This window comes from Corythoichthys intestinalis, chromosome 21 (genome assembly GCF_030265065.1).
Source record: "Corythoichthys intestinalis isolate RoL2023-P3 chromosome 21, ASM3026506v1, whole genome shotgun sequence".
NCBI lineage: Eukaryota > Metazoa > Chordata > Actinopteri > Syngnathiformes > Syngnathidae > Corythoichthys > Corythoichthys intestinalis.
Window position 1 is genome coordinate 30,025,001 of NC_080415.1, and position 13,094 is coordinate 30,038,094.

Here is a 13,094-nt window from a genome sequence, read left to right on the forward strand (position 1 = left end):
AATGTGTTATGGTCAGATGAAACCAAAATAGAACTTTTTGGTTTAAACACAGGTTCTCTTGTTTAGAGGAAAAAGAATACTGAATTGCACCATACCCACTGTGAAGCATGGGGGTGGAAACATCATGCTTTGGGGCTGTTTTTCTGCAAAGGGACCAGGACGACTGATCTGTGTAAAGTAAAGAATGAATGGGGCCATGTATCGAGAGATTATGAATGAAAATCTCCTTCCATCAGCAAGGGCATTGAAGATGAGACGTGGCTGGGTCTTTCAGCTTGACAATGATCCCAAACACACAGACAGGGCAACAAAGGAGTGGCTACGTAAGAAGCATTTCAAGGTCCTGCAGTGGCCTAGCCAGTCTCAACCCTATAGAAAATCTACGGAGGGAGTTGAAAGTCCGTGTTGCCAAACGACAGCCCCAAAACATTACTGCTCTAGAGGAGATCTGCATGGAAGAATGGGCCAAAATACCAGCAACAGTGTGTGAAAAGCTTGTGAAGAAATACAGAAAACGTTTGGCTTCCATTATTGCCAACAAAGGGTACATAACGAAGTATTGAGATGAACTTTTGATATTGACCAAATACTTATTTTCCACCATGATTTGCAAATAAATTATTTAAAAATCAAACAATGTGATTTTCTGTTTTTTTTCCACATTCTGTCTCTCATGGTTGAGGTTTAACTATGTTGACAATTACAGGCCTCTCTAATATTTTCAAGTGGGAGAACTTGCACAATTAGTGGTTGACTAAATACTTATTTGCCCCACTGTATTTACAAGAATTTTCAACTTAAACTTATTTTGTGATGTTGTATTTAGTATCCATTCACAATACAACTTTACAAACTTTACGTTCAAATAATCAGGTAATTTTTGGCCAACTGCCCATTTTTCGGCTACAAATGAGTAATTCAGACATTTCTGCGTCCATACAAAAAAAAAAAAAAAAAAAAAAAAAAAAAAAAGCTTTTTCGTGTAAAAATGCAAATTTTGCTTTTGTTGAGTAAAATTAAGACGGCTCTTCATGCTTTTCTCCAATATTAAGTTTCTGATGTTAGAATTGATTGATTTATTAGCTGTTGAATTCTTGCACTAAATAAAATTACTTCCGTCGCTATTTCGAGCAAAACCCTATATGATATGTTAAATATGGCTATTTATACTGAAAATATAGGCGATTGTCTCTGCATTTGGTGATTTTTTGTGCATCTAGCGTAAAATCAGAATTTTATAACCAATTTAAGTTGTGTTACACTTATATAAAAAATAATCTGGATTTTATTAGGGAATGACTTCGAATTTTTTTAATATATATTTTTTTATTTTTAAACCTGTCCTGTTCAGCTGTTTGACACGGAGAATGGAAGTCTAAGCGCCCGGTTGGTCTGAACAGTTTTAATGTTTCACATTGAGAGTATGACATAGCAGCGAACAGGAAGGGGTTATGGGGGAACAGAAGAAAAGAAACACAAGAAAGAATAGAAACTAGGGCGGTCAAAATTATCACATTAACGGGCGGTAATTAATTTTTTAAATTAATCACGTTAAAATATTTGACGCAATTAACGCATATGCCCCGCTCAAACATTAAAATTACAGCAGTGTAATGTCCGCTTGTTACTTGTTTTTTGGTGTTTGGCGCCCTCTGCTGGCGCTTGGGCCCAAATGATTTTATGGGCTCCAGCACAATGAGTCAGCATTATGTAATTATTGACATCAACAATGGCGAGCTACTAGTTTGAAATTTTTACAAATTTTAATAAAACGAAAACATTAAGAGGGGTTTTTAATATAAAATTTCTATAACTTGCACTAACATTTATCTTTTAAGAACTACAAGTCTTTCTATCCATGGATCGCTTTAAATGTTTGTTAATAATGTTAATGCCATCTTGTTGATTTATTGTTATAATAAACAAATACAGTACTTACTGTATGTACCGTATGTTGAATGTATATATCAGTCTTGTGTCCTATCTTTCCATTTCAACAATTTACAGAAAAATGGCATATTTTATAGATGCTTTGAATTGCGATTAATTACGATTAATTAATTTTGAAGCTGTAATTAACTCGATTAAAAATTTTAATCGTTTGACAGCCCTAAAAGAAACGCAAACAAACAACAACAAGAAATACATTGAACGTCTACACTAACTACTAATATGTTGGTGCTATCGTCAGCTAGATGTATTTACGGTTGACACCATGTGGGGGGCCTGTTGACCAGGGAAAGAGGGTGACTGGGGGTGTGGGAGTCTATAAGCTAAGTGGTTGAAAGGGGTAGCGTGTATACAAATCAGCTCTGTGATCTGGAACCCAGTAATCGTGTGAATCCCTTGTGAGTGTAGCCCATTGGTGACCGACTATAGACTATAGAAGACTATACTTTCAGGAATCATTTCTATAATTCTTGACTTGAGAATTGTGTTTCTAAAGTGATTGGTCTTCCTAACCACGATGAAGACAGGTGATATTCCTTTCTGAGGGTGAAGCTGGCACTGAATAACGACTTTGAATTTTTTGATGCCGCTGCTCATGAAGACTCCTATATGCCTAAGGGGCGTGCCTGTTTTGGCCCCCTACGGAACGGCCCCGCTTCCCGTCAACTGATAGTGAAGTCTATGCCCAGGGTCAAAATAGTTCAACATGTGGATAAATCACTCCTCTTGCGATGTAAGAAAATGGGCAACACGTCTTTCGAGATGGAGTACGTGAATACCTTTCACTGGGATCCTTTCCCTTGGTGTTCTGTTGTTAGCAGGCCTGCCTGATAATTCTGAAGTTATCACCAAGCTTCCATTTTCTTGAGTGGAGTTGGTATTTTTGCCAGAGATGGTTTTCTGCCGAACATATCTGTAAGGTTTATTGAAATCTCCAAATTACCCTGAAGTTTGACTATTATTGTCAATGTTGGCTTGTCTATTTTTAACCCAGCTCTCACCGAAGATCAGCTAGACTCTGTTTCTATTAACCGAAAATGGATGGTGATATTTAAGTTTCTTCAGATCCTAGCTAAGTCTTTAATTGGATTTGATTGTCCTCCCTGATAGAAATGAGGCCTCAGAGTAGCAACCTTGATCCCCTAATAGGAAAGGTTAGACGTTTCCTCAACATTAAGGATCCACGAAGGACGAACCAACCAGACCCCTTTAGTTGCTAAAATTGAGGTCAGCTGTAAGTCTTTAAAAATGGCGGGCCGACTAGAACGGCCCATTTATCCTGTGCCATGACATACAGCCACCTTTGGCCCCATCGGATTACACTGCACATATGACGGTTGTATATCAGCAGGGCAGACTCAGAGGCTTTAGAGGCAAATTATCAACCCCCACCCCGTTCCCTCAAGATGGTCCAGTGATTCATATAGTACATAGTGTTCTGGGTATGTTTGAACTTTTGTTCTCATGTATCAATACATTTCCTAAAGCGAGTGTCATAAAGAGATGGAACCACCATGTGTGACTTCGGGGGACTTTGTTTCATGTCAAAACAGGAGCATTCCAAGTTGGAAGTTGTAGGTTTGCAGAGTTTAGCTGACACACTGGTTCCTGGTTAGAGGAAGAGTGCACACGGTTCAAAATACTTTACCCTAACCGCAGCCTAGGGTGCATCTTTCTAAGATTTATGGTCTCCTATAACATAACATTAGGTACAGCTGCACAATCTGAGAGGGTCTTATACAAGAACAAAGATAAGGCACTTCAGTCATACATATTAATGGGAGGTTGTACGATGGAGATGGTCTGACAGACACACTCCAGACAGTATCGTCCCCCCAAGGTGTCAGTCAGCTTAGCATTGAAAATGAGATCATCAGCTTAATAATGAGCTTGTAGACAGAAAGGAGGAGTCACAGTCGTTTTGTGTTTTAACTGCACAGGACAATGAGCTGGCTGCAACAAAACAACAACCCAAAGAGCACACGTGGAGCTTGACATAAATCAAATGGGAATGTTGCTGCAATTCCAAACAACTCGGGATGGATTGGAAAGGCCATCCAAGGAAAAAGCCAATCATTCATCCATCCATCATCCAGTGGTGACACCTGGAAGCCAGAGTGAACATACTTTTGTGTATGGAATTTGAGCAGTGCAGTTTACATGGTTTGTGAATGGGCAGTGAATTCGCACTCTCTGGCTGGAAGCAGAGAGCATGTGATTCAACAGCATGTGAACCAGGTTTTGTACTTGTTTGCATCATGGACAGAGAAACGACAAGTACCGCACGTGTCTTGTTAGCGATAGCCAAGACTCGTTATAGCAGTCGATTCCTAAGGCAATGCTGAAGTTGATAAAGCTGCCAGAAAGAGGTGGGAAACCTATTGGGGTAGAAGGAAGAAAAATGCATTGGAGAAAAGTCTAATCCCAATTTAATAGCAGTGTATGAGGCCAGAAGGCTATAAAACTTTGGCCCGAATGTGGAGTCAAACAATATCTGAGGTGTTTGTAACGCCACACCAGCTGCTAGCACTTTGCAGTCGGCCGCCGCTCAGGTTTACTCCCCAATCAAAAAGAGGAGTGGCACTCTTATCCTTCATAGCATTTCATTACATTTAATTGCCCAATAACAGTCAAGCTTGTGTCAGTTCATGGTGAAGTGAACCGCGAGGACCTCAATTAATCACTTGGCAATGGGCTTTTGTTCTCCACGCTGGATCCATTTTGGGTACACTGGAACCTCCAGGCAGCAACCATCGAACAATCGTTTTTGTTTTATTCCAGCTGGCCTGCCCGAGTCCAATTTCTCACCCCTTTTCCCTTCTTGTCGCAGGACGCTGGGGCGAATGCTAACGAGCAGTTAATAATGTAACAATAAGGCGATGTGACCGCCGAGAGAAGCGCGGCCATGACGCCAAGGATTTAGAGATGCTTTTAAAGATTCCAGGAGTGATTGGTAACGCTACGGTTCCGTTCATCGTCTTGGAAGATAGCCGGCATCTAGCTCCCAGATGCAGGAAAACATTAATTCCAGGTAGAGACCAAGCAAAAGTCTCGGAGACAATTGCCACAGATCATAGATGACTTTATTGATTATAACAATCCAAAATATCCATTTAAATGTACAAAAGTATTGAGACAAACTTGTACAGAAATCAATCCTGTCTTGGACATAAGCGGATTTTAAGGGTGGGGGGGGGCAGGGCCCCCCTGGTGGCCGAAAAGTGTCATTGCATGAAAATGACTTTCATATATAAGTTGTAAAGCAATAAAACTGCAACAAAAATGAATGAAATGAACAAAAAAAAAAATTCTTATCATGGCTCAAAATTATTTTTCGAACAGATCATGTGACGAGCACCTTAGACAGTCATTTGCTTTGTATATAACCCCCCCCCTCCAAGAAAAAATTAGGGGAGGGCAATTTTATTTTTCAAATGATTTTTTTCTTTGATTGAAATTTTTTTTTTTTTTTTTTTTTGTTGAAGCAACTTTTTGGGGGATTGAATGATTTAGACACAAATGTCCTATCCATAAATGGCCCGAACACAAAAAGGATTGCTTCAAAGAAAACTTTTTCAATGAAAAATTATCTGTTAAAATGCAAATTTTTTAATCTCAAATATTTTTTCGCATTTAAAAACGTTTTCCATGATTGAAATTTTTCTTTTTGATTGTGATTTTTCTTTTCTTTTCTTTTTATTTTTTTGATTGAATAATAAAGACAAAAACGTCCTAGCTAAAATGTGGCCCAAACACAAATCAACATTACTTCAATCAAAAAAGTTGCTTCAATCAAAAAAAACTTGACTCCAAAAAAAAAAGCATTTTTTTTGAGTTTCAAATTTATTTTTGCATTCAAACTCTTTTTTTATTGAAGCGACTTTTTTTTGGATAGAAAATATATATTTTGATTGAAGCAACTTTTTTTTTTTTTATTGAAGCAATTTTTTGGGGGGATTGAATAATAAAGACACAAATCTACCTCCATATGGCTCCGCTCAGGGGATACAATTTTTGACTGGAGTAACTACATTGGCACGACACCGGCGGGCGTACCATCTTCAATGGATGACTATCTTGGTGAAATGTATTGCCTAAGCAGCCTGATTCAGAATTCCCCTCAAGAATGATGGGAAATAATAAATGCTCATTGTCAACTTATTATTATAAACATTCTTGTAAGTTAATTTTATTACTGACACTGTGTTTCGGGGTCATCAACATGTTGTGTCCCCCCTGCCCCAAACGTCAAACTCCACCTATGGTCTTGGATTGTGAAGCATTAGCTCCCTCCAAAGTTTGCAAAAACTGAAGCGTGGTGACCTCACACCTGCCAAACATCGTGGTGAACTATAACAGGGATAAGGTGGATACTGGACCTACGAAAGTCCCAATACTTCTGTCCATATGTACAATACATTGAGTTAGTTCCTGTTTGAGGTCTCTAAAAGCCAAATGTAATGTGACTGTTAAATTCCTGTCTTTGTCAGCACTGCGCTAAACCAGACAAGTGCTAGGCGTCATTTAAGGTAGTCGTGCAGATTTATCAAGTTCGACAACGCTGCCTGTCAGACAATAAAGTTGTTGTAGCAATCATGTACAGATACACTGAACAGTACTGTATGTGTACAGTACTGAACTGTACTGTATGTTGTACGACTGACAGAAGTGTTGAGGTTACGCCATAGGTGATTCTAAGAAAGGACCAACTAGTTAGGGTCTTTCAGCCTAATTGTGTCTGACATGTTCACACTGTACTAGACTCTGGCCTACTTTTTGATTCTGATTTGAATCTAATACATCAACTAACTAGTTGCCTCAATCCAGCCATACACGTACCGACACAAAGTAGAAAACTTTAAGCCGTTTTCACATTGCAATTATGCTTCTGGGGTTACGTGGCCCAAACCACAACTTGGCTTGATCAAGCTTGTATCACCTTAGGATTTCCCTCTCTGGCTAAGGATCATGTCCACAGCCTGGGCCAGGTGGTCAGTCGTCCCGTCTGCCGTCACGGTCGGGTGCTTCTGGTCACTGGGCCTAAGGAGGAGTCAAATAAGAACAGTTGATGACAGGGTGTCTACCAAAAAGATTCCGGTGCTAAATACTTTCAAGGGGATCATAAGAGCTCATGTCAACAAAGTATGTGTTGTTTCAAGTCGACTTTCAAGTCGTAGGTGCCTGCAGGTGAGTGCATGTTTTGAGTTTCTTATCCGTCTCATTCAAATGCAAACTACCTGCAGGGGAGTCTCCAGTAAATTCAAGGATGATTAATATGGCTACAAAACGTGTGATTTATACTATTTTTAAACTTAAACTCCCATAAAATTGCAGGTGTGTGTGTCTGCACAGGTGTATTATATGTGACAACATGTCTCTCTATTCATAAAATAGTAGGTCATTTTGTGACATTTATTAATGGGTTAGCCCCACAAAACTTGTAAAGCCTGGTGGTAGAGAAGCCTACCAGCAAACCACCCCAAAAAATGTTTAGGTTACAGGAGTTTTGAAATTACGACCCATGTGTTATTATAAGCTTTTTTTATCACAAATACGTAAAGCAATACTTGGTAACTTTTCAGTTTTGGTGGATTTTAGTGACGCTGGTGGACAAAAGTGGTAGTGTTTTGCCTTATGGAAGATAGCGTTTCCCATGAGGACCAGCGCACACCCACAGTGTTGTAAAATCATCAGTCAATCAAAATTAACTCTCCCGGTTACCTGCAGAAGGATTAAACAACATTTCTGTTTCCAGTGGCTGTATAAAGGATAATTAATAATAAGGTAATGAATCCAGTTGTGGCTAAACAATAGCATATGACGGTTAGCAACTGTGTGGCTTAGTGTGGCTAATGCCCCCACCCCAGGGGAGGGAAGGGAGATGGGGGGGTGTCACGCCAGCGAGTCAAAGCCCAGCCAATGTTTATTCTGTATATCCTGGTAGCTTTCCTTTTTTTCCCTCTTCAGACAAAACTTTTTGTCTCTTTTGTTGCTCTGCCATCTTTACAGAATTCGTGCGAAAGCATTCGCTTCGACTTCAGTCCTTATGATGAATGGCGAAAGGGGGAAGTGACGTATGCCGTAAATCAGTCAGCACATTTGTAGTTTTTTTTTTGTGTGGCAGGAACCCTGCCACCCTCCTCGAGGTTAGTGCCAATGAAAGCGATACAGAAACCCCCAAGATATAAGAGGTGTCTTTCTACTAGTTGTGAGTCGACATATTATCCCAAATGTTATGAAAAAATTCTATAAAGGTTGAAAAGTTACCTAGTGCCGCTTTAAAATGTAGAGTCTTACAAAGGCACTGTCTTGAAATAGTTTTACCCAAAAAAATAAAAATAAAAAATAAAAAAAACACAATTTCAGTGTAATGGCAGAGACAGTTTTGTTTACTATGTCGGCATTGCCCTTTCAACTGTATCTTCAAACGGGATAAAAAAATGTATACTTTTTATAGGGCTGTCATGGTAACAAATTTTATTAAGCGATATATTGTCTGATAAATTATTGCCGATAAGTGATATTATTGTCAATTCTTTTTAAACCAATTCAACCACTAATGTAGTGACAACACACACTAGTAAATCACCCATTCAAATGCATTAAATTGTTATTCTTAAATAAAACACAAACTATATTAAATACAATAAATATTTAAAAAACCACACACACACACACACACACACACACACACACACACACACACACACACACACAAGGCATAACGAGTCATTTGAAAGCTAGCTAAGTGGGACTGCGGATGTAAATTAGCAGTTTTTTTTGCTACAATCTGGCATCTTTTAGATATTCATCACTGTGCACCGTCTCTATTAAATAAATGAATAATTTTTTTTTTAAATTGCAGAATATGAAATAGGTGAGAAAACCAACGCCATTTTTGTTCTCTGCCAATTAAAGAGCCAACCAAAGTTTTTATTTGATCCAAAATGACTGTCATCTTGTCCTGCAAAGTGCGCATGTCAGCAAATCTGACCCCAGATTATTCATTGCCAATCAGATTTTTCATAATGGGTGTCATTTTAAAGCTACTGTAGTTTTAGTGTAGAATGTGAAGTATATGAGATTAACTCCAAAAATCTTTATTTATTTGTTAAAAATGACATGCTTTTATCTTGAAATGTTCACCGGAAGTAAGTTCGCTAAGCCGCTAACCGTAACTAACCTTTATACTCGGTTTAAAAAAAAAACCAAAAAATGTACTTGTCTTTAATTTTCATTATGCATGTAGTGTCAGTAATACATTTTTTCTTTTTTCGCATTGTTTGCAAATGCTGTAAAACAGAGTTTTCATGTTTGAAGTCTCACCTCTTATCTGCAAGTTTTTGAGAAGGCTGCCAATGTTTTATAGCAGGCTATAGTGGTTATTACATTGTCTTTTTTCCATGAGCCTCAATGCAGCAATGCTAACGTTTCACATTGTTTAATATATATGTGTTTCCTTCTTTTGTATGTCTGAACTTTAATTCTACGATGTATCGATGACCAATAAACATCTGGGAAAGAAACTCGAGTTTCATATGCAGGCAATACGCAATTCGCATGTGTGTGCCAGGAGAATTGACGACCTCCTTTTTATTTACCGTGCAATAAATGGACTCATTGCGAATACTAGGGATGGGAATTGAGAACCGGTTCTTAAGGAGAATCGGTTCCGAGTGGTCTAATTCCATGGAATCGTTTGGCAATTTATCTAACGATTCTCTTATCGGTTCCAACCAACGCGGTTTTCGTGTCAAATTTACGCATGTTACACACTTTCGATTCAACAAACACGGCATATTAATTACCATTGGCGAGACTTCTCATCAAGTGTAACCTGGAGAGAGTCGTTGCCGAGTGAATTTCCACTGACTTTTACAGGCCATGTCATTATTCATGAGACTACTTAAAGAAATGGTGATTTTTTCCAAAAAAGTCTATTAATGGGTCTGTCGTATTCCTTGTCTAATACTCTATATGAAAAATATAACATATATGCATCTTAAATAATCCTAAGCGACTTTATTACCAATTGTAATACTCCCGTTAGAAAAATTCCATGGGTATGCGTTCGTTCCCATAGCAACCAGTTAGTTCCTGTTATTGTCCTACGTCATGCGCACTGCGTATTCTGGGACCGAGAATAGGCGTAAGGTGCACATTTCGAGCAGAGAACGACTACCTGTTAGAGGATTAATCTGTGCGTCCATGAACGAATGTAAGTATTTCCTCTTCATGCCATAAAGTTCTTATGATAAGTTAGAGCCGTTATCAGCGCGACCGTTTCGCGTTTTTACTGTTACGTCGGCTGGTTGTTCCCGCTTGTTCTCGCTGCATCGAGGAGAACGTTGTTAACATTATATTCGCGTTGCACATTTGTGTTAAGAGGGAATGTGTTAGTTTAGCATCTTAAAATGATGTTGTACATCCAAATGAGTGTAAAGTGCTTAGTTTCGCTACTTTTATGGCCAAGATGACGGCACGTGCACGCAGCATTCTTCCTAGTTGTGCGCGCGCGCTCGCGCCCCCCCGCCTTTGTGTCATTATAATATTACAAGTCATGTATGTGTGTTATTGACTGCTTTACAGTCAATTTGCATTGTTTATTGCATCAGCACTAATATGATGTAATTTTCCTTGTCCTTTTCCTTTCCTTCCATACACATACAAATACATCAATATCTTTCCACGCATGCTCTCATCTGCTCATTGAGTGATTGTCATATCAAGTGCAATTGCCTGTATATAGTTGTGCCTATTGCCAAGTTGGATTAAAAGTGTCAAAGACCAACTCCACTCCCCGCGTCTTGTGTTCTAACCGACACTCCGAGGAGAATGAACCATAAACATATTGAACCTAGAACCTCATAGTCCATGAGTCCAAATTAGAATCGATAAGGGAATCGATAAAGAATCGAATCGTTAAGCAGTATCGATAATGGAATCGGAATCGTAAAAATCTTATCAATTCCCATCCTAGCACTGCCTGGTAGGAAAAAAACTGAGGGAAACCTTGCTAATCGTACTCACACACATGTTTTTTTTTTTCAGCATCCCACATGTGACAAAAACCACAGAAGTTAAAAACAAATCTACTTGAAAAGAATAACCAAAAACTCAACACCACAAGCCACGAGGTGCTCAAGGCGGCCATGTTTGGGCTGACTGCCAAGCGATGGATGGAAGATAATGCGGCGTAATCAGCTGGTAGGGGAAATGTGATCTCCCACACCCTCACTCCCACCCAGTTATACGAAAAACACAAGAGACGCATCCCTTATTAATCTGCATGAGTGGCCCCAGACACATTTATGAAGAAGGGTCCTATAGATTCACCCTCCTCATCCTCCGTCTTGGAACGAGCCACAGGTCGGAGCTCCAGATGGGCTCCGGGCTTTGTCCCCTCCCCACCCCGGCCCCCGCGTCCACCCTGTGTGCCGAGTGTGTGGCACACACACACTGCCATTAAGCCCTCACTCCGAGAGTTCGCCCAGGCACCGTGGCAAATATTTGTCCGCAGCCAGAAAGGAGGCCGGGCGCGGGGCTTTGCGAAGAGTTGAATAGTGAATAGCAGCGGGAAGCGCTGCCATGTGTTTGCGCACGTCTGTCAGCCGCCAGGCTTTGGGTTACGTGAGCTGAGCCGCTAATGGTGCCGCTGTTGTGTCTCCCCTCGTGGCCTCGACGACGGATTGACTTGAGAAACATTGCAAACACACAGTGCGAGTAGAAAAAAACACACGTTTTTGTGATAAGTCCGGCGATGAGGTTTATGTCAGCATTAATAGGGGTTGGAACCTCGAGGTACCTCACGGTATGATTTGTGATACAAGGCTCACGAGAACAATCTCACGATAAAACAATTAGCAATACATGAAAATCATTCTGGGATGTTCTACACTCTTTTCATCCTTCTGCTGTGAATTGGAATGAGTTTATCACAAGTAGACATCCAATCCGTTTGACGGCTTGGACATCTATGGACATCACTGGCAGGCAATGAGTTAATTTTAGGGCATTTCACATCTGTTGATTTTCGGTCACTTCCTTTTCCTTTTGGGGCATTTACACTTCACTTCCTGTTGATTTTGGGTTACTGAACAGGAAGTGACTTGAGAATGTCCCCAAATAAATAGGAAGTGACTCATAATAAACAGAAAGTTTCGCTGCTCAGCCTTCACCGCGTACAGACGCACTCTGAGCGCCTGAAGCACTCTCTTATCTTAACCGATAAGCGCTCAGGGCCAGCAAGCTCGACTCCCAGTATGGCTCCAAAGAATTTGAAACCTGGAGACTTGGATGAAATAAAGTCCTCCATACAGAAGTTGGAGGTCTCCTTGACTGGCTTGATTCAAAACCAGAATCAAGAAATTGTCAGAGAGCTCCAGTATGTTCCATGCCTGAATGTGCGTCTTTAGTTGTATGGGGGACGGGAAACTGATAAGCATATGCTTCATCCCGTCCGCCTTTGTCTTCTTCTTCGGTTCCTTCGGGCAAATCATATCACATTTTGCCATTGTCAATGATTGTCAATGATACCGATGATGATGACAATAAAATTCCATTCCATTCCAAAGTGACCTGTAAATGCCCACAAAAACGGGAAGACTGGCTGTGAATGCTCTGGTTTAAGTGCCATTGACGGCGCTAGACGTCCAATCCAGTCAAAATGAATTGGATGTTAGTGCCGTCAATGGCAGAGAGTTAGGTAACATAGTCTAGGTTCACACCGCAGGTCTTAATGCACAATTCCGATTTTTTGTCAGATCTTTTTTTTTTTTTTTTGGCATGCCGGTTCAGACTGCCTTTGTCCACTGAGCCCGTTCAAGTATCAGGCATGCGCACTAATTAGCAGTCCGAGAAGCAAACTGACCCGCATACACAGGGGCATCAGAACAAATGCTGGTTCAACGGCATTCTAGGGCGGGGGTCGGCAACCCGTGTTTTCAAAGCCGCATGCAGCTCTTTAGCGCTGCCCTATTAGCTCCCTGCAGCGTTTCAAAAATGTTTGAAAATCGAAAAAGACGGGGGAGGGAAATATATTTTTTGTTTGAACATGGTTTCTGTGAAAGGACAAACATGACACAAACAATCTTAACGTTTTCCAATGCTGTAAAAATGTGTTGAAGAAATATTACATTTCAACA

The 13,094-nt window shown here is 40.1% G+C and overlaps 1 protein-coding gene and 1 pseudogene across 4 annotated transcripts in view; one reads left to right on the forward strand and one right to left on the reverse strand.

Annotated features, from left to right (window-relative positions):
• Positions 1–13,094, reverse strand: part of lhpp (phospholysine phosphohistidine inorganic pyrophosphate phosphatase) — a 58,990-nt gene that overhangs the window by 19,780 nt on the left and 26,116 nt on the right. For 3 of the 4 annotated variants that reach the window (XR_009061737.1, XR_009061738.1, XR_009061736.1), the window contains exon 7: positions 6,890–6,990. Coding sequence is in view for 1 of the 4 variants with exons in the window: in XM_057825709.1 (XP_057681692.1) it covers positions 6,891–6,990 (100 nt within the window). In the remaining 3 variants the exon portion in view is untranslated. Of the gene's footprint in view, positions 1–5,128; positions 6,991–13,094 lie in introns of those variants that run through there. The other variant, XM_057825709.1, reaches the window with a different exon arrangement.
• Positions 2,387–2,586, forward strand: LOC130910068 (uncharacterized; annotated as a pseudogene).